At 38.8% G+C, this 23,361-nt stretch overlaps 1 protein-coding gene and 2 pseudogenes across 1 annotated transcript in view; 2 read left to right on the top strand and 1 right to left on the bottom strand.

Annotated features, from left to right (window-relative positions):
• Positions 1-1,479, bottom strand: part of LOC147905174 (protein ORANGE, chloroplastic-like) — a 58,974-nt gene extending 57,495 nt beyond the window's left edge. The window contains exon 1 of the mRNA XM_087390787.1: positions 1,046-1,479. Within this exon, the coding sequence (XP_087246913.1) occupies positions 1,046-1,305 (260 nt within the window). The 5' untranslated portion in view covers positions 1,306-1,479. The remainder of the gene's footprint in view (positions 1-1,045) is intronic.
• Positions 1,480-13,205: 11,726 nt separating this feature from the next.
• On the top strand, positions 13,206-14,234 carry LOC147905173 (uncharacterized; annotated as a pseudogene).
• An 825-nt stretch (positions 14,235-15,059) lies between these two features.
• On the top strand, positions 15,060-15,893 carry LOC147905172 (uncharacterized; annotated as a pseudogene).
• Positions 15,894-23,361: the final 7,468 nt, after the last annotated feature.

The following is a 23,361-nucleotide window of genomic DNA, read 5'->3' as shown; positions in this document are numbered from 1 at the left end:
CTCCTTCGCTAGTCATGGCCTAAGTCTTTCGGTTCATTGCAATCCAATAGGAGGGCAGAAACCCAATGTACGAAGTGCACCTTTGGGCAAGGCATGCATCAGCCCTCAATCTTCCCATGCAGGATGTGGCCTCTAGGCAAGCTCCACATAGCTCTCGGGGCTTATGGACAGTCAGTTTCATAACCCTTCTTGGGACCCACAATGTATAGTTTGATTGATACAGACAACGGGGTAACTTTTATCACAATCTTAGGTTTGAGCAATTACGTTATGGTCAGGATGATTGGAACCTCAGATGCACATAGTAACAGATTTGACCATCAAGACAACTAGTTTTATTTATAATGCCGTGTCAATCTACATTTCAATGAAGGCAACAAGAGAGAAGAAATCTGCAGACGGATTGAAGAAAATGATTGATTACTTTACAACTAAACAGATGAGTTCAAACGATGTGGACTATCATAGATAGAAGAAAGCTTGTTGAGCGGTGCAGCTTGACATAAGAAGGCAAGAAATTCTTCAAGATACTGGTGTAAGACATGGTGTTGCAGAGGGTAAATTTAAAGTTGCTCTGGCTCTCCTACAACGAAACACGCTGTATCTCTTACCCTTCACAGCCAACGTGATGCACAATAAGAATCAGTTCGAAGCCTCAGCATGAATTCGTCACAGGCAACAGCAAGGATATTAAGTAAGGCATTGCATAGTACATAACGGCGGTAATCGAATAGAAGTTACAATAGCTCAGGAACAGCCACTATGGTATGTCTCTATTGTTCTCTAAGGTAATAACGGATCAGAGTCACTCTAAAGAAACTTGTAGAGTCTGTCTTAGGATCAACGGGAACCATAGTCGAGTTCATGCACGTACAATCAGTGCGGGAGCTGATGACGGAAGATAATTTACCCGATAAAATAAAACTTTACAGCGTATTTGGAGATTTGAAATTCATGCAAACACAACTAGTAGGTAGTGCGTACTTACAAAACATCAATGTTTTGGTTTCACCATCCCGTAAGCTCTTCTTCCTAATACACATACCTGTAATCGCTCTCATCTTCGCAGTCTACAGCCGCGCGCGGAAGAAACCCCGTATCAAATAAGGATCTGCGACGTCTTCGATCAAACTTGCGTCTCTGCTCCATGCGAAAACACCGGGACTGGTTCCAAGCTTTCAAACGCGTAAAGAAGCTGGTAGAAAAGGCTGATGCTGGAGAAAAGCCCAACTCTGAGGGAGAAGCGAACATGACGACTGTGTGTGGAAGATGGCATTGATGGAGCGAGTGAGAGCGAGGCCACATCGCGGAATGGAGGCGAAGCCAATGAATCAAGCAAAGAAGCTCTCACGCAGAGCAAGCATGCAAGGAAGCTAGCTAGCTACTTGAAAAAGCAGCAGCAGTCGGGAGGATTATTAAAAAGGCGAAGCGTTTTTGTCTTGGTGTCTCGGTGAGATCCTTCCATGCTTCCTTGGCATTATGCCACCACACATTCGCTCTAAATTCACAGCACTCTCTCTATAATACTCCAACATTACAAATCCAGACTATTTCTTATTACAATCATTCACTTATTCATGGGGAGAAACAAAAACTTCATCTCATGGAAGATATCCAATTGTGGGATATATCACAACATTAACTTATCTATTTTTTTGTTTTTTTGGGGGGAGACAAAAACTTCATCTAATGGAAGCTACCATCTGTCTACCTAACTAGATTTGCGGCAGGCAATCTTTCCATTGTGGAGCAAGTAACTACTAACTCGAAATTGAAGCTGACTCCTTCTATTTTATCAATTCTTTATTAAGGAAAAAAGATAATGAGTAAAATAGTGGACGTAAGACGCGACACAAGGTCCGTTAGGACCCGATCCTCCCTGCAAATGTCAAGGGTGGTGATTTATTATTGATTTTGTGATGTCCATCTTTTGGAAGCTGAAGTCCAACAAATACATGAATAAGGCGATACAATAACTGATCCTCATTGTAGTTTTTACAATATTGTCACATGGACTACAACCATATGAATAAAGGTGTAGTCATCCTTCAATCTTGCATCCATCTTGGATTTCCTTGCTCCCTCGCATCAATAACATGCATTAAACGAGAGGAATGTTGTAAGAATTGAAATTTTAAATGGACCAGTAATTGAAAATATTTATATTATAATATATAATATATAATTATTATAACCACAGATAGTGTGGGCAAGGAGGCGACGCACTTCCTTCCCCAAAGAGTTATAATCCAAGGGAACGGGCCCTTCCCTGGGTGCCGAGAGAACACCGAGAATATTAGCACTGAGGATGAGTCTCGCGAATGGATAAGAACTGGCATATTACCTGAATGAATGTCAATAGTTATAATCGTAGTCAAATGCCGAGAGACAATATCCAAAAAACTTGCCAATGTAACCCTGAGAGGATCTGCGTGTGTCCTTGAGCAGGATGATTCCAACATTCTCAGATTGTTCAATAGACTCTAGACAGCACAAAAAGACAACTATCATTAGAGGAAGTCTGAAGTAGAGCACGTAGCTTTCTCACTCTCCACTTAGCCAGCGTTACGTGCCTCTCCAACCTCGGGAAAATGGGGTTTTGATCACTATAGTAAGTCGAGCTTGTGAGAGTAGAGCATAAGGTCATTGCGAGGCTCTCCAAAGCTTCACATGCCAATAAGCTCGAATTTGCAAATCAAGTAGACCATCTCTTCAAATCGAATAGGTTTGAAACGTTTATATAGTCTTTTTATTGTGAAAAGCACCTATATGCTTTTAGTGTTTTAGTCAAAGGCTCAGCTTTTACATCAAACGAAATCAAGGGCATAAGATGAAACCAAATCAAGGGCTTAGATTCATGACAAGTGGCTCAAGGGGGTGTGAGAAAACCCAAACATCTCCCTAGGCTGGCTTCCGTAAATAGGATATGTCCCCGCTATGTTTGGAAATTCGTATTAGCAATAGTCGTTGCCCAGCTTGCCAATGAGTAGTATAGGTTATTTTGTGAAAAAATAAGGTGCTCAAGTGGGAACAAAAAAATATGTTGGAAATCACACAAGACTATAAACATAATCAATACCAAATGTGGTTTCACACTTCAAAAAGGGGTATAAATATCTAGAGCAAGCTACAAGACATAAATCTATATGCCTACATATCTATATGCACACACACATACATACATGAATCCATACATACATAAGTATGTATGTATAACTATATAATTGAGTGGGAGGAGAGCTTATGTACTCTTTCTCTCTAGTGTACAATAAAGCTAAAAGATGGGCCCATCACTTAAGTTAGCACAATTTTCTTATTTTTTGTTTTCAATCATGAATGTTAAGCTTTGGAAGCTATCAGGATATTACCTTTGTACCATTGCTGTACTTTGATGGTGCCCATGCTATTTTGTAGTTGTAGCAACTAATAGATGGTCACACATACATGCATATATCCATGCATATTATAACCAAACAGCTAGCCTATGTGCTCTCTCTCTCTCTCTCTCTCTCTCCCCCTCCCTCTCTCTCTCTCTCTCTCTCTCTCTCTCTCCCTCCCCCCCCCCCCCCCCCTCTCTCTCTCTCTCTCTCTCTCCTCTCTCTCTCTCTCTCTCTCTCTCCCTCCTCCCTCCCTCCCTCCCTCCTCCCTCCTCTCTCTCTCTCTCTCTCTCTCTCTCTCTCTCTCTCTCTCTCTCTCTCTCTCCCTCTCCCTCCCTCCCTCCCTCCCTCCCTCTCTTCTCTCTCTCTCTCTCTCTCTCTCTCTCTCTCTCTCTCTCCCTCTCCCCCCCCCCCCCCCCCCCCTCTCTCTCTCTCTCTCTCTCTCTCTCCCTCTCCCCTCTCCCCCCCTCCCCCCCCCCTTTCTCTCTCTCTCTCTCTCTCGTATACCATAAAGCTATCCATTAATTAAGTTGGCACAATTTTTCATTTTTTTCCAAGTCTTGGAAGTTATAATTAGAACCAATCGGTTACCTTTGTACCATAATTATGCGTTGATGGTGTCCAATATATTATTGTGTACTTGTAGCAAAGCAGATGGTCACACATGGTAGGAATGAAGTATAGATACCATAGCATAATACTACTATACATATTGTCAATTTCAACATCAATTTTTTTGCTCCTTACTTAGAAAATGCAAAAATGTTAGAATCTTTACTAAATTGTCGAGCATCAAAATAGACGGTGGTATCGTGGACAACATAAGTGATGATATAAATGTCTATATAAAAAACAAAAAATCAACATCAAAACTAGGCTCAAGCAAGGCCACTATGACAATGTTGATAAAAGCATCGATACGACTTCCATTAGGAATCATATGTATAATATGTCATTTTAGAATACGAGGATGTAACTTGCCATTTAGTTTTAAGAAATACCAAATTCTGTATGGATCTCCCAAAGTCAGTTATCCAAAAAATCCTCAAATGAGATCAAACTATCCTAATTTTTGACAACACATGTAGGAGGCGTATTAGAAGTGCTAGAATCAATGTCCTATATTTCCCATTCTTGCATCGATTGCTCCACTTCCAAATCTTCAAACGCATGGCATTTTTTAGGTGCAACTTGATTACATACCAACACTTATCGTTGATGCGATCTATACATACATATATACATTTAGAGCCATGGAAGCCAAGCATATATATATGTGCGTGTGCGCACATGTGTGTGTGTGTATGCATGTGCGTACTACATACATATGTATGTATGTACATATATATACATGTATGTGTACGTACATACATACATATATACATATGTACGCACGTGCATACGTACATGCATGCATGCGTGCATACATAAGTACATACATACATACGTAAATACATAAGTACATATGTACATACATACATATATATTTAAAAATCAACTTGAGAGTTAAAGAGAACATTCCATAACAAGCTAATGTATCACATGCTCACAATAGAACAAATGCATCCATATGTTAAAAGTGCTTGCTTACTCACAATGCATGACTAGAACGAATGTGTCTATAAGATCGTTGCAAATTTTTGTTGAGTCAATGGCCAAAAAGCCAATGCAAATTTTTGTTGAGTTAATGGCAAAAAAACCATGCAAATATCCCCTTGCTATACAGTGAACCCCTCTACACACGATCTTAAACCTTTAGAAAGAAAAAAAGAATACTTTAATTATTTAAATCTCACTTGGAGAATGTGTATGTTTCCACTATAATCTCACTGGAGAATGTGTATGTTTCCAATATAATCCACCTTGCTTGAAATGAGATTTGTATCCTTGCCACTAGCTTTGATGTCTTGTGAAAAGTTTGCCGTAACTTTGCAATTAAATGTATTGTACTTTATATCAATCTTTTCTACTAGGAAGTGACTATCAACGAACCACATAGCATTGAATGAAAGATATTAATGATATAGCAAACGAGCATATGCAAATTCAATGAAAATACTTGAAGAAACAGTGTAGCCAAATGCATGAGCAAAGCTAGTCTATTCAAAATACTTACTAAAAGAGGGCAGTCATTCTCATGTTTGAGATCATGATGATCTCACTTGCCAAACAATTGCTCTCTTACATATAATAGTGCAACTCAATGTTCTTTGTGGAAGCATGGAAGGCAAGATTCTTTGCAACTGCCAAAGCACTTAGACTGTCAATGAAGATTTAGGGATAGGACGATTATCTCATACCCAAATCAGCATATAACATCTGGGCCATGCACATGCAAGGATAGCTTTGAATGTTGCCCTTTACTCTATGTGCTTTGTGGAAGCATGGAAGGCAAGATTCTTTGAAGCTGCCAAAGCACTTAGACTATCAATGAAGATTTAGGGATAGGATGATTGTCCCATACCCAAATCAGCATATAACATCTAGGCCATACACACGCAAGGATAGCTCTGAATGTTGCCCTTTACTCAGCCTCACAACTCGAAGTCGCCACTGAAGGTTTCTTCTTGCTCAACCAACAAATGCATCAACTACCCAACCAAAAACAAAAACTAGAAGTTGACACGTGTGTCAAAGCAACCAACTCAATCCAAGTTGTAAACTGCATAGAAACCCCCTGGGGTAGAATAACTGAAGGTGTTGAGTCCCCTGCAAATAGGAAAACATATGCTTCACAACTTGCCAATGCCTACTCCCTGGGCTATGCATAAATCTACTCAATTATGACACTCTATACTATATGCCTAGCTTTGTTGCATAAATCAATCTAACACCCCATAACCTGCTAGTATAAAGTTTGATCAAATAGATCTCTTGACTCTTGAGTCCTCAAGACTAAATTGTATACCTATCTCCACAAGCATGGCAATTGGCTTGCACTCCTCAAAAGTAAACCTCTAGAGCTACTTTTATATATACTTCATCTACATCATGACAATACCATATGCTCAATGTGCCAACTATATCACCAAATAGAAATGCAGCTAGCACAGATCATTCATTTTAAACAATGCATATGATTTAGCCTTAAAGGTTGCAATGTCCTACTCATGGGGCTTGGTGAGTAGCACATTATACAACTAAAGTACAATGACCGAAATTTGTGCCGACCCCTAGTCTTTTTGACATAGAGAGTACTCTCAATTGGACTATTGTAGAATCCATGTGCAACCAAATAATTGTTATCTTCTTGTACCATGATATAGGTTCTTGCTTAAGTTCATATATAGCTTTCTTCAATATACAAACCTTATGTTCCTATCCCTTCTACACAAAACCACGAGGCTAAGATATGTATACCTCCTCATGCAAATCTCCATGGAAGAAGTAGTCTTTATGTCCACTTGATGTATATTCTAGCCATGATGAGCTTCATAGCAATCATGCATCTAATAGCAGTCATCCTCAAAGTGGAGCAAAGGTATCCTTCAATACCCTTCTACTATGGGAGCATGAAGGTCTCCTTGAAGTCAAAGTGGGAGCAAAGGTCTTCTTGAAGTCAATACCCTTCTACTGTGCATAACCCTTTGTAACAAGCTTTGCCATAAATCAATTCATAGTGCCATCTCTTTTCCATTTGAGCTTGTGACCTCACTTATTGCCAATTTCCTTTTCTCCATAAGGAAAATTTATAAGATACCATGTATAATGCAATATGCAGCGTGATGGAATCATCTTTTCTTTTCATAACAACCATTCAATTTGTATCTTCCTTTGCATCTTCAAAGGAGAGTGGCTCCACCTCATTGCATTTTCTCTCAAAAGTACATTGATAAGTAATCTAGATGCATGAAGCGTGTCAAGTAAGATAATGGATTAACCATCTGACTGTCACATATCATATCCAACAAACATTTGGGAATCCGTTTGGATGCTTGAATTGGTATCATTTCTTGAGTGTTGCCTCATATATGGGCTGATCTATGGGCATATTTGAGGCTGATTTTCTGATATGACTGGGTGCTATCCTAGTGTAGTGGGTTGTATTTCAATACCTTGATGTGAATCTACAAGCTGTACGTGTGGCTGACTTATATTGTACACGTGCATCAAGGAAGTAAACACATATTGTGGACACATTTCATGCTATTTTGAGCATGGTAGCAAAGGTTGAACTAAATTTTCCACAAACACAACATCTTACTTATTATAATTTGCATGTTGGATGGATGGTAGAGTTTATACCCTTTGCTTTTGGAGCTGTAACCCACAAAATTTACATTTTATAGCCTCTCCATTAAGCTTATTTCTTGATTTCTTTGGCACTAACAATATGCCAAGCATCCAAACAATCAAAATCATGTGACCGAAGGTTTTTAGCCATTATAGGCTTTAAACAGAGTTATGATCTATAAGGCTTTTGTGGGGCATCTATTTAGCACAAATGTTGCACACCTAGTAGCATCTTGACATCTCCATCAAAGATCTATGCAATGATGAATAATAACTCTATCTACCAAATAAGCATGAAACACTTTTGACATATACTCTCCCCTTGATTTGTATGGAGTATTAATCGTGCAGCTCGACAAATTTTCAACCATAGAGACAAAATGTCTAATGATAATAAATAGCATAGATTTCTCTTTCATTGGATATAGCTATGTGTCTTTGGAATAATCATCAAATAACACCATGGCATGGCCTACATATGATGGATTACTAATGAGAGAAAGAGAGAGATAGAGAGAGAGGAAGTTTATTAAAATCTTATGGAAAGTGAGACTTTGAGAAACTTGATACAAGCCAGTTCAAACATTGGAGCTACGAACTGACCATCAACACCCATACCAAAAGCAAAAAACTACATGCTACATAGTCATATTGAAATAATAGTCATCTACAACATCACTATCATCAACATCATCATTAAAGTGATTGTCATCATAATACAAAATGAAATATGCTCCAAGGTCAGTATGGTCCCCCCTTGTAAGGGTTGAGGGAGCGATAGCATGAAATCTGAGAGAAAGTGCTGCTGACTACTTAAGGATGCAATCCTGTGTTGTCTCTTAGTCGCAGCTCTATGTCACAAGGGAGACAATTATATGTGTCAGTGGTCCCACTCCCACTCTAGACATGGACGTAAGGTAGTCAAGCATAACCTGCGCATCAACCTTTTGCTTGAGTTGTTGTACCACTAGCTCTGGGTCCCAATCATGCCTAGGACCTTCAGTGGGGAGTTTGTGTGGTCAGTCCATGGTTAAGCACTTAATATATTGTGACCTCGATAACAAGGGAGGGGTGTTTATGACACTTGTCTTCCCAATCAAAGTTAAGCTGGTTCTTACCATGTTTTCTTGTCGGATGGTGGTAGGTAGGCAGACTCCCCTCTTCAATAAAAGTGATGCTTGCCAGGACTTATCCAAGCTTCAACTTCTATACAATGGTGGCAGGTAGGCAGACTCCCCTCTTCAATAAAAATGATGCTTGCTAGGGCTTATCCAAGCTCAACTTCTATACAGTTTCCACAAAGTCATTTCTACAAAATGGCCCACTACTGGTTTCCTTAATAAACAGGGATTCACCATCTTGTACAAACTTTTTCGTTAATGCAATTAGTCCTATTGCATTGTCTAGCTTCGCTCTTTTGTCTTTTCACTATGCAAAGGGGTGCTGTCAAATCTTCCACACATAGGTCGTTTCCCCTGCAACTCTGGACGGTTACACATAGTACACTAAAGTCATTAAGGCCTTTTTGGCTTCTTGACTCCCTTCTTTAACTTGTTCTTTATTTGTATTATTTTTTCTAATAAATTACTAATCCTTCTCTTGTCCTTGCAGAATTATTCATCCGAAGTCACACTCCAAATCCAAAACTCTCAACCGCTCACCCTTGATTCCGGCTCCCACCTCCCAAACAATACATTTAAGTCATCATGGATTTTGGCCTTTTGACTCCTTTCATTTCTCTTTTGTGCAATATTGTTTTATTACAGTTACCTTGTTAGTTTTTCCCTTTAAAACTCTTCTAACCTAGATTGTTGTCAGAATTGTCCACTTCCTTTGCTTTCCTAATATTACTATAACCATAACTTATCCATATATCTATTAAACCAATTTGGTTCCATACTATTTATGCACTGCACTCAAGTACTTCTCTTCTATTCCTTTTCCATTACTTTAAATTGCACTTTTCAATACTTCTTTTTCTTTTCGGGTAGACAGTAGGTCATCACACTAGGTGATGACCTAGTGTCTCACTTAGTGTGTTGTATCCTACTAGGGCAAATGTGGGTACACACACACATACTTACTATCCTCTTTTTTCCTCTTGAACATACTAATTACTTTTCTTCCCTTTATAATCCCTTAAAAACACTTTTATACTGCCTTTCCCCCTTTCTCCCTCTCTCTAGATTTTTTCCCTCACTCTCTCTCTACTCTTTTCTCCCCTCCTAAACTCCCCTAAAACCTCTCAGTTTACCCCACTCTAGCACCTTTTTAAAATTTCATAGTTTTCTCCTAATTTTTTCTATTCTTCCCTATTTTTCCCTAGTTCTTCCTATATTTTTTCCTAATTCCGTGAATTATTTCCTAATTCTCCCTATTATTTCCATTATTTCTAAATTTCTTTACTTTTCAAAATTTTCCTAAATGGTTTTCTAAAATTTTCCTAATTTTTGCCTATTTTTTCCTACTCTCTCTCTCTCTCTCTCTCTCTCTCTCTCTCTCTCTCTCTCTCTCTCTCTCTTCTCCCCTTTATTTTTACCCTCTTTCCCTTATTTTCCTTTTTTCCTTTTTAATTTAATTTATTGTTTGATATTTCCTTTAAAATTTTGTTTTCTCCCCTCTATTTTCCTTCTTTTTCACTATTTTGTTCTCATTTTATTCTTTCTTATTCTTTTAATCTTTTTTAGTTTCCTTTCCTCTCTCTCTCTCTCTCTCTCTCTCTCTCTCTCTCTCTCTCTCTCTCTCCCCCCCCCCCCCAATCTTTCCTATTTTTCCCTATTTTTTCCTAATTATTCCTAATCTCTTCTATTTTTTCGTAAATTCTCTTAATTCTCTCGCTAGAAACTCCAAAACCCCCCTTTTCATTTCCAGACGGTTTTACCTTTTTCACTCCTCCTAGGCTATCGTTAATTTCCTCCCCTTAGTTATTCATTCTTATCCAAAAAAGTATAATTTACCAAATTTTTATTAATTAATCTCTTTTGACTAACCAACCCCCAAAAGCCCCTAAGTCTTCGCATTTCGCACCAGGGTACTGATAGGACTTTTGACCCCTGATCTTCCACGCTTCCCCGACTACCACGCCCTCGGACTCCTCGCTTCAATTACTACCCCTAGGCCTCCTTGACGTGCCACAAATCTATTTAAACCCCCCTCCCCTTACATACCCAACAATCCTCTCATTGTCTCTCAAGCTTCCTCTGGCCCTGTAACCCCTACCTACCTACTATCTTTTGCCTTGTGTTGTGCCATATCCTAATGATCCTACAAACTCTCTACCCCATGATACGTCCTCGCCATCTCCCTAGTACAGTGTACCTTAGCTCTTGTCATGTCTCTCCCTTCGCAGCCGCTTCCCCCACCTAGGGCTCATCGCCCGTGCAAGTAGTTTCTCCTCCCCTCACCCGTGCAAACTGTTTGGATCGCCCCTTGACCCTCCCGTACCTTCTACACTCTCCGTTGCCTTCAATGTTGTTGTAACAATATTGTTGCAGTGTTGCTTCAAGCCTCCAATGCTCCCTTCGAATTGACTATTGTGTTGTGCTACCCTCAAAAAGCATCGCGATGATCCCGATCTTCTTGCAATCTTGGTGCTTTTTTTCTTGTGCTACTATCCAATTATGATGACTCTCTCAGCCCATGGCCCCATGCGTTTGACTCCAAGCGCCCCATGCGCCTCTTTACTACTGAGTTTGCCCTTTACTATAGACTATGCCTATACGTCCTCTCCTTCCTCATGCCAGTCCATCAACACATCACGAACCTTTAGGCTCTTCATCATTTACCCCCCTTCCCAACCTCTTTTCTTTCATCTATTTACCCCCCTCTTTATGTATTGTCCCCCCCCTCTCTCTTTGTTACCTACTCTTTTTTCCCCTCTATGGAATACTCCCCTTCTCTATTATTTAATCCTCTCTCCCCTCTCTATCTATAAGTTCCCCCTTCTCTATGCATTTATCCTCCCTCCCCTCTTTATCTATATATTCCCCCTTCTCTTTATTTACCTTTCTTATTGCATTTTTCTATTTCTTTTTAAAATTTATTTAGTGCCTTTCACCTTCCTCCCCTTTCTCTTCACATATATCAACGGAGTGTCTTTTAGCTTCTGCACTTGATCTTTTGCAATTTGTAGAGACCTTTGCAATGACTGATTACTTTCCACTTGCTGCTTGATAGATTCTTGCAAATCTTGTCTCTCCTTGTTAAAAGCAATCGATTTCTTGAGTAGTTCCTTTTTCTACATCTCAAGATCTTCAATGGTCCTCTGCATTGCAACAATGGTGCTATTGGCTGAACAAGCCAGTTGCTCTAATTGTGCTCTTCGAAACTCACATGCTTGCAAAGTTGCACTTTGGAAATGGTTTAGTCGATTGCAATAACCGAGTAAACCATCCATTCCATCACCAACATGCCGAACAAGATCATGCATTGTACAGAAAGGGGGATTCTTTTGGGTTGCAGGATCTAAGGGATACAAGTTTCCATCAACCCAAAGATCAATGTGTCTCTTCCCTTATGCACAAAGATTGTGCATCGTATTCTCACAACTTCCTCGATTTCCCAAGCTGCGTGTGCTTGCATATTGAGCATCCAATAGTAAGTTCACATGGTACTTATTGGAGACATCCCCAAGTGGTGCCATGACTGGTTACACTACCTTTCACAAAAGTAGGGGGGGCTTGATGAAGATCTAGGAAGGAGGATAAGCTTCCAGCAATAGGAAGGAGGAGGGAAAAGTGGTAGAATGCAGGTAGAGTGGGAGGAGGAGGAGCAGGCACAGGAATAGAGAAGGGAGGTAGGAGGAGTACGCATGGAGGTGGAGGAGAAGAAGGAGGAGGAATCTATGAGGAGGGGAGGGACTGGGGAGGAGGAGGAGTGGGTGTCCAAGAGGAGGACGAGGAGGAGGATAAGGGGGTGGGCATCCAGTAAGAGGAGGAGGAGGAGGAGGAGGAGGAGGAGCAATAGCAGAAAGGGTGAAAGTGGGGGAGGAGAAGCATGTGGATGGAGGGAGGGGAGAAGGAGGGCAAAAGTGCTCGGTAAAGATGGAAGTTTTGAAGCACTTACTAGTAATATCTAAGGCAATAGTAGCTAGCATCATGAAACACAAGCAAGACAAAATCTAGTCTAATGTATCTCTTGTGTTATGGATACTCTTTTGTATTAGATACTTTTGTGTAATGGATACACTCTTGTAGTGTATATTCTTGTGTAGTGGATACTCTTTTGTATTGGGTACTTTGTTTCAATGGATACACTTTTGTGCTATAAATCCCGTATAATTTTTGTATCTCTACCCATGAATATTACTTATCTCTACATGTAGTTGGTTGTAAAATGCACTTGCATATTCATTTTTCAATCTTGCATTGGTCACCTATCTTGAAATTTTGCAAGTGTACGAGTAGGATAACTACGTGTATACATGCATTTTCACGTAGCATAGCTGCATTCATACACACGATTTCACACAGTGTAGCTATGCTGGTACATGCAATTTCACACAGTCTAAACGCATCCATACACGCAATACAGAGACTTTTTGTACTTTAATTAAAAAATTGATCATGATTTTATGTTTATTGATTTGTACACAAGATGTCACCAACCTCCTCAAGCAGTTCTGGTGAATATGAGACAATGCATCACCATAATCGTGATGTGTGGTTTGCACAAAGGATCAAGTATATGTGTAATCGATGTCAAGGATGCATTGTGTGAGCCTGTCGAATTACCTTGAATCACATCCTCATGTATGGAGAATGGAATCAAATAGGTTTAGAGGTGAGTAGATGTAAATTGATAGTATCCAAATGACTCATGGTGTCCAAATTAATGGAGTTGTAATATATATACTCTAATTGGAGTAGGATGCAGTACCACACAATAACATGGTGCCTTACGCTTGACATGAGCATCGAAGCATCGACAAGATGATGCTGGAGCTTTGGGATCTATTGTCAGAGATGAGTGGGAAAGGGAAGACAATAGCCCTACACCCATGAAGTTGTGGAAGAGGAAGCGTTCGATGATATGATGCAAAATCTTTTTAGGGATGATCCCAAAGGTATGGACAAGGATGATATGGAACAAGAGCATCTTTACAAGGCTTTGTCGACACCGGTATTTGAAGGGTGCACATTCTCTATTTTACATGCTTCACTTGAACTACTAAATCTATAGACAATTTATAGATGGAGCAATGCAAGTCTTGATGCATTATTGAACCAAGCATTCTAATTTGAATTAGTGGTTAAGGATTTCACAATGAATAAATCTCAATATGTTTTAATTGTTAATTGATGATATGGAATGCAGGCTCTTATCAAACATGCTTCCAAAGGGAATAGACTACCCACCTCAAGAGACATAGCGAGGCGCTATGTGGCATCTCTTGGAGGATTGGATTATGATCACATACATGCATGAGTCAATGATTGCATTCTCTTTTGTGGGACGCATAAGGAGGCTCAACATTGTCCCACTTGTGGCAAAGCAAGGTATAGAACAAATGTGAAGAGTTTTGATGTACCTCGTAAAGTCTTGCGACACTTTCCTATAACTCCTCGCATAAAACACATGTTCAAGTGCAAATCCATAGCTGAGCTCATGTCATGGCATTCATGATATCGATCGAATGATGGCATGTGGAGGATTCCCTTAGACACTCTTGCTTGGAAGCATATTGAAAATGAGTGGCCCAGCTTTAAAACAGAGCCCAGAAACTTGAGACTTGGCCTAGGTATGGATGGAGTGAATCCATTTGGTTTCAAAAGTACCGCATATAGTGTGTGGCCAGTTGTATTGGTGAATTATAACCTTCCACCATCAATGGTGATCAAGAAGGGACATCTTATGTTATCCCTTCTAATTTCAGAGAAACATAAACTAAAGCATATGGACGTTTACCTCGAATTGTTGATTGATGAGTTGGAGGAACTATGGAGAGGTGTTACAGTGGTGGACGTTAGTAGGAAGCAGTGTTGATGTGGACAATGCATGACTTTTGAGGATACAACGATTGTTCTGGTAAGAATTCAAATCAGCTCTCTACTCTAATACTATTGGTTATATTAATTATAACTATCGGATTTATTATTCTAACTTTTATTTATATTTTAATAGGTTTGAAAACATTGGGTAAACATGCATGTCCTGTTTGTGGCCTTTCATTAGTACATGAGTATGCTGACGGTTTATGTAAGACTGTATTTGATAATTGAAAGAGCCTTCACAAGCACTAAGAAAAGAAGTGTTGAGCAACTATACGGGTTGAAGTCCCACGATTGGCACAAGATGCTCCAAGTAAGTGTTTTCCAATTCTTGTACATTGAAATTAAACTTTGTAATGCCATCAACCATATATACATGTCGCTCTTATGTGTGCAATTCATACTATCTACTAGCATCGACCATTGTGCAAACAAGAGTTTGAAAAAATGTATTTATAAGATGGGCGAGCTTGTGAGGTATGTAAAACCCATGTCAAATTGCCCTTTATTATACCTTGCACTTTGATTTGATAGTTTTTCAAAATGAATGTGCATGAGGTATAACATACTATTCATTTGTTTTTCAGATATGTTAGCTCCAAGGCAATTGATCCAGCCATGTTGGATGATGCACGCATTATGGCAGTGGAGGTGATTTGTTTGGTAGAGAAAACTTTTCCGCGAACCATTTTCACAAGCTAGCTACATCTCATTGTGCATTTGGTGGACAAAATTGCTTTATGCAGCACTGTGCATGCACATTGGATGTTCTTTCTAGAGCACTTCATGAAGACCTTAAAAGACTTTGTGAGACAAAGTGCAAGGCCTGAAGGAAGCATGGCCGAGGGTTGGTTGATACAAGAATCTCTTGTATATATTTTAGAATTCCTTGGTCAAGTGGACAACTCTTTACTACGACTATGGAGCAATGAACAGGACTTGAGGATGACCTCTATTATGCCTCAAGGAAAAGGACAGAGTAAAGTAATTAACAAAGCATTGATTGATGATCTTAATTTCACTTGCATCCTTAATAGTGATGTGACGAGCAGATTGGTTACTAGATATGAGGATGCAAAGACAAGAAAGCAAGCAAAAAGAGCTCTCTTTTGGAGGCAACATGGCTCTCGTAAGGCATACCCTAAGAATCTAGCAATACTTTCGAATGATATCCATGTTGATTGGTTGCATGAAGAAATGGAGAGAGCAGAGAGAGATGAGGGCTACATATCACAGCAGAAGAATCGGAGTATGCACAAGGATTAAGGTACATGGAACTACCATTTTACATTAGTTGTAAGTGATTTGCTTTTAATGTTTATTCACATTGCTTACACAAATATTGCTTCTATTTTGGTATAGTGTACTATGTTCAATGCTATATGGTGTGAAGGAAAGCATTTTTGAACACAAAGAATTGATGGTAAGTGGAATACACAAGATTGCGTTTTCATTACTAGCTTTGAGGGAGCCAATGGAAAAGTGGATGATTATTGTGGCACAATCCAAGACATATTTAAACTTGACTTTCGTCACTTCTTTGTGTATGTTTTGGATGTAAACTAGCAAATGAATGTGGTGGAAAAAGGACCTAATGCAACGATAAAATGCCATGAAAATGGCTATGTCACTATTGACTCTACAAAGTTTTGGTAAACAAAGAAAGATACGCTCATATTGCCACAACAATGTGAGCAGGTATGCAATATTTTTTATTCAATGTGTTTTATGTACATATGTATCTAAGTTGATGTACCCCTTGACTTTTGATATGCTAATTAATTGCAATATGTATATTTGAGTAGGTTATTTATCAACCAATGATGCATGATACTAAATGGTGGTACATCATCCCTATTGCACCACGTTCCAAAGTGATGTACAATACATTCACTGATATGGAGCACATGGAGGATGTAGCAGGCCGCAATGAAGATAATGTCGAACATGCCAATGAAGATGTTGTGATCGATGATCAAGAAATAAGAGATCTTCATGATAATGAGGATGAGCGTGCCATTTTTCATGATCATAAGGATGACCCTATGATTGATGATGATGGTGATGTTAATGAGGATGATTGGGGCATCGGTACCATTATCAATGGATAGAATATCGATAGTGGAATAAATTTAATCATAGACTTACAAATTGATTAAATGGATATTGATGTTGATCGTTTGGCAAGGATGGATCTCATTGAAGATGAGATCGAATCCTAACCAATCCATCATTGTATCATTCTAAATTGATGACAATTCTCTTGTATATGTTGTCTTTTAATTATCATTTCATGATTTGTTTTTGAATATAAATTGTTGTAAATGTATTAAGTGCGATTGTGTAATGATATATACTATAATGCACTATGAGATGTTTTTTTTAATAAAAGGTATGGGATTTTTTTAAAAGAAATGATTTTCTCTGCTATTGCATGTAATAACGCATGTATATTTACATCTATAACACAGGGTTTATGCATATATACACGCTTTGATATATGCATTTTTAAAAGCAGATATACATGCAAAATTAGATGCACATATACACACACTTGATACTATCATATACATGTGCAACCATACACGCACCCGTAACTTATCGCATGTATGCAATGCATGTATGGTAGCATTGTCTTATAGTGTGCAACCATAATAACCTCATGGAATAAACCATAAACACATATGCTACCAACATAGGCACTAATTTGTTGACATAGGCGTCATAAAAAGAATCATAAAACAATCATGAAACCACTGCATCCATGGCTAATTGATCCAAGGCATAGAGCATAACTAGCACTATCGGCATAGCCAAGAACCCCACAATGACCACTTCAACATCACCCTCATATGTCAAGGTAATGCATATCACATAGATCCACCAATAAGGATCGAAGTGGTAACACTCCACTACTACATGTCCACTACATGTGCCACCTTGTGAAATCACCATGAAGGTACATGACGAATACCATAATTCGATGATACCAAACCATCACAATAACATCACAAAATAGGCCACTTACATAGGCTGAGACAATTGATATCTTGCATATTAGAAGAATCAAAGGCACTTGTGGTACACTAGTAGCTTGTTCTTCTTAGTAGCCACACCAACACAAGTGTCACCTAATTGTTCAAAGTTTATAGAGTCATTAGGGAAGACATACAAGATGACACCCTCCCCAATGGACGACTATGTCATTCCGTCATCCCATAGGACAACTTTTTTCTCCTTTTAAGATCCACGAACATGATTCTCAATCTCTAATGAAGAAATTGGCATTGCATGAAGATAGGGTTGCTTGGGCTAATTGTTACAAACCTTGAGCCATTGGCTCATCAAAACCAACATTTTCACAACACTCCAAAGTGCTTCACCAATTTGTGTTGCATATATTTTGGGAAATGGAAGGATTTTCCACTCACAGACACATTATTCACACCACTACGATAGCCATGTCAGTCGATTACACAAACTGCACCAAATGCAACCACTTTCCCATCAACATCTTGACCTCATCCCCACTTCTAGAAGCCATCCTTGCCATTTCAATCAAAGAAAATAAAATCATGCCCAAACTTTAGCAAATTAACTTTAACATAATATTAGAAATTTTTGGACTTTCCAATCAATTTTGGACTTTTTTTCTTGATTAAATATGCCCATATTCACATACTTTTCACTAAAACAAGTCATTTTTGATCCACATCTGCATTTTTTGCACCAAAACAAGAGTTGTTTTTCATTTGCAATACCTTATTTCTTAAGTTGCATACATGAAAGCATCATCATATATTTTAGAAAACTTATTTTCACTCTCCATCAACTTAATTGTTCATTAAGATTTAGATTGTTAAATGGTCACAAACTAATTGAATCAATCAAATAATATAATTTTTTGATGTTATAAAATTGTTTGAAATTAATTGAATAAATAAAGAATATATTTCTTACTTAATATATTAAATAAAAATCATTACTTAAGTAATTTTAATTTATTTTAATTTAAAAGTATCCAAATTACTTATATTGTCAATATACTACTAGTTAAATAAAAATTATAAAGTCGTCTCAACCAAAATTCAAGAGTTGTTGCTATCAACAAATGGGTGGTGTAGAGATACACCATTTGTGAATAAACAATATTCTTTCATGCTTCAGAATCCTTCGAATCTAAAATATCAAAAGAACTGACCATGCGTAAATGATGCTTGATGTGCTTTCGGCTACTCTCAGGGATTGTGATGCATTTCTCCACACTATATCCATGCTTTTTCTTTTGACTTCGTTTCCTTGACTACCAACAATGCACAATGCTGTTCACTTCCATTGAATGACTTAGATTGTTGTTGTTTGGAACCCATTCACATTTTGTTTGCAAGCAACTCTCATACAATTGTTTTAGCGTGAACTTTCTCAATAGACTTTTCATTGGCTTTGGTTCATACCATTATGCTATAAATGTGCTATGTGATTGTTCATTATGTGTTACCTCAACATCTTTTGCCACCCAAATTGGTCCTCCTTGATCATCATTCTCCGATTCTAGACCTGGTGCCAAAACTACAATAGAAAGTCCCTCTTCGATTTCAATAGCTAGACCCACTGCAGTTGTCCATGGCATGATGTCTGAAAAAAAGTATATGCGTAGAAAACCAGATCTTTCACACTTGAAAGTATTTGGTTGCATAGCTTATGTTCATGTTTCTATTGAGAGGAGAACTAAGCTAGATCCAAAGGCAGAAAAATGCATCTTCATCAGGTATTCTCTGCAGCAAAAAGGGGACTGTTGTTATAACCCTTCCACTAGTAGGATACAAGTAAGCAAAGATGTAGTTTTTGATGAAATGAGTTATTGGTATGGAATGGACCAATAATAGAAGATGCAGATGCAAGAAATGATAGTGCTATTATAAGTGTAGAGCAACAATCACAAAGTCTGAGTGGAACTAGTGAGTCCTCAAAAAATGGATCAAAAACATGGATAGGGAGACTACGATCTAGTGGCTCTTCACATGGCAGTCCAGCTAGTGGTATACACGTATCAACTAAACGGAAGGAGAAGTTGGACCCTACAACTGTCTTTGATGTCTCATGTGGTCACTCTCATATCTCAATATGCACCTAGCCGCATCCAAATGTGGCTTCCTTAGCACCTCCATAAACTGACACACAAACCCCATAGTGCTAGTTTAAATATGGTTTGGTGTTAGTCATGTATATCAAACTACCAACTATGCATCTATACATAGTGACATCTTCAAGAAACTTCTCTTTTTCTACACTGAGCTTCACATTCTCCTCCAATGGAACAGAAATGGGCTTATAACCTGTCATGCCATATTTGAAATACACATTTTCATAGATTTGCAGCCCTCTGGCCACTCTTTCACTCCTACTCTCCTTTGCAACCAACTAACGGTTTTTGCAGGATAATAGCAAGGAAAACAACGGCAAAGAATCAAGCAAGGCTGCTTACCTCCCCAGCAACGGCGCCAAATTTGTTAAGCCTTTGATGGAGACTAACATGTCGTGGGGATCTTTAGCCAAGCCGCTTTGGAGAGCTTGTCCTCCAAACAACTTCCTGTGGGAGCTCATTTGCATGCAGTTGTGCGATGTTGTCACGGACACCATCCTTGGATTTAATCTGAGTAGTTAGACGATCGTAAGGGGGAAGGGAATGAGAAGAAAAGAGAAGAGAGAAGAATGAGCGTCATGAAGGGGGAATTGATCGTAGTTGTAGCAACAAGAAAAGAGTAAAAGAAAAATGAAGCAATGGACATCAACATAAGGATGAAGGGAACTTGCTCTCTATTCCATACTCAAGCATAGGAAAGAATGATGACCAAGTCAACCATCTTGGCTTTTATACATGGACCTTTTGAAGGAAGTTTAACCCTAATTTCCTAGCTTAGCTTTTCTAGCCCTTATCTGACACTCTTGGCCCACAATCTATAATAGATAGCTCCATGACAGGTTCAGAGGGTGCAAAATCATTCGATTCCTATATACATCGGTACCATGAACGGAAATTAAGGACTATGGGATGAAGAGGTAATTGGTATATCTTCATTTGATCCTCGAGGCATAGATCGCCTCGAAAAAATGACATAGCAAAAATTGGATGGATGTAATATGTATGCTTTTCGAGGAGGGTGGTGAATTGAAGAGGGGAGAGAGGCTGAGTGAGGTCTATAGCCCATAAAAAGAGGAGAAGGGCACGAAGACCCTAGTGAAGGCACCCTCCCACCCACATCAAGAGGAGAACAGCAAGTCGATGACCTACTACCTTAAAATCAATACGCAGATAACAAAGACGTGCATCAAGGTGGAATCTCAACCAACAAAGGAGAAACATAGGGCATACAAGAGACCCTGAAAAACACAGGTTTGCTCCCACCCAAGAGAGAAGATGTTGGGGATAAAAAATTTCCCACAAACAGTGGACATCAAGTTCTACAACATCAGGCCCGAAATGTAGGGCGAATTTGTGATGACAAGCAAAGAAATGGATGAAAAGCCAACCGCATCAAAATAAATGTTTTGTGGTTGCATACTGCATGCCACAAAAAAAGGAGGCGGCATCCTTGATCTTTATACTCAGAATGCATTCTACAATCGTGCTCATAGATTTACAATGCAAACACTATTCAAACCCCATACGAGGGTGAAAAAGAAATCCCTTCTTTTGTGCACGACTATACAAACATCCTTTCATCCGGGAGAGAAAGACAAAGCAGTCATTGAAGAAGCAATAGCGAATGCCAAATAGAAGAAGGCAGCTAATTGTTGTGATCCCGGTGATGAACATGCCAATGCTAATAATGAAGCTATCCCTACCCACAAAGGAGACAATGCAGTTTCTCTAAATCCCGTTCTCGATGCCAATGTCGAGGCCCATGCTGATGCTAATCAACCCTCACAAAGGAAACAATGAATGGGACAAAGATGATGAGCTTGAACAAGATGATAATCGTTCAACAACTCTTGCAAATAGCTATGATTTTTGCCTTGCATCCGTCGATGACATCAAGCAATGTGAAAATGTAGTAGATGGCACTGTTCCAAAGATGGGTAATTTAGAAGCAAAAAGAGGGGTGGAAGATCCTACAAGCAAACTAGATTACCATGGTATAGTCTACAGTAATGATTATCATGATGAAAATGGTTCTTTAACTATGCCTGTGATACTACATATGGAGGAGAAAGTTGGTAATACGCTTCCAATTCAGGCAATCCAACCACTTGCAAACGATACATGTTGTTGCCATGAAATAGACCGATTTAGAAATGATCAAGAACATGAACAAAATCTGGCTGCACCCAAGATCAAGGGAAATGCTGAAGATAGAGATCAAAATTCACAGCCTTATGAAGATCAACAAGAACATGATAAAACAAACGATGCAGTTAAAGACACAGATGTCACAATTGGTACAACCTTTCACTTGCTTTTACACATCTTGAGGAGGAATGTCCTAATACAAGCTTGTGGAAAGTATTTGCAAGTTCAAGTTCATGAGATGATAAACAATCTACTACACAAGGCTTAGTTCAAAATGAAATCAGAGTTACAAGTGTTCTTCCTCATGCAGTCTATCCTAGATTCTAGATAAACATTCTTTGTATCGCATATTTGTATATACATTATAGCATATAGAATAACTTTGCAAAGCATCACAAAAGGGGATGCATCTCTTATTTTTCTTTGCAAAAGAACAGTCAAGCATCCTCACTCTATTACTCATAAGACTTTTCGTCTTAAGGGGGAGTGTAGAAATGTAAGACTCAAAGTCATATTTACATATGTACTTAGCATGTGATGTGAAGAGGTGCAACTCCTCTAACCATTACGAGCTATCATCTATGTATTCAACTATTCTGATCAATACATATAACCAATTATGCGTGACTCTAAATTCCAACATCCTTTTCTTGACCATTGCTTGGTTCTTCATCTTCAGGCTCTTTGCCTTTGTTGAGCAGTTTTGCTCTGTCTGGCTTGGTGTTGCACGGCTCTAAGGATTAATTTTGTTGTTGCAGATCTTGGCCGAGATTAGGAAATTGTGGCTCAAAGGATTGCATTTGGTGCATATCTTGGCCGAAATTAGGAGTTTGGGGCTCAGAGGATGCTACTGCAGGCTTCACATCTTGGCCGAAAAATTTGCCACACTTAGAGGAGGGCCATTGTGTCATCTTGTTAGGCTGGTTGCATATCATTGTCGCTTTTGAGAATTTGGTAGAGGGGTAGGCATCTAAATAGTGAGCCCACACAGGCACACCAGGAAGGGTGGCTTGATACCATGTTGGAATCAAGAATACACACAGAGAGAGTTCACGTGGAAGCCATAATCAGAATACACTTATTGAATGAAGTAGTTACAACTATGTAGTACAACTTGTGACTATTACGAATGGCTATAGCTCTTCGTATTTGATTGTTTGTTTGTCTCTTTAGACTTTAGTGTCTTATTTCCAATAAGGGATGTAATGGAACTAAATGCTACTTTCAGTCAAAATGAGTCTATTTTGTCCTCAGTGGTTAATTTAAGGGAAAACATCATAATCTTCCCAAGTGTAGTCTCTTGGAGCAAAGGATACGGTTATAACTACATGATTCAAGGTTCTAGTTTATATTCTTTGGACTCTTTGGAAAATGAGTTATGTAAGAAAGCACAACAAAAATTGTAAGCTCAAACAATACGCATCTCTTCTAGAAGGTTATCAAACATTGTGGATTCTACAGGGCATCGATT

The sequence above is a fragment of the Dipteris shenzhenensis genome, chromosome 2 (genome assembly GCF_047967505.1).
Source record: "Dipteris shenzhenensis isolate YYH24624 ecotype China chromosome 2, Dip_SZ_1.0, whole genome shotgun sequence".
Classification (NCBI taxonomy): Eukaryota; Viridiplantae; Streptophyta; class Polypodiopsida; order Gleicheniales; family Dipteridaceae; genus Dipteris; species Dipteris shenzhenensis.
The sequence above is the reverse complement of the archived record's forward strand: the minus strand, read 5'-3'. Positions and strand labels throughout refer to the sequence as shown.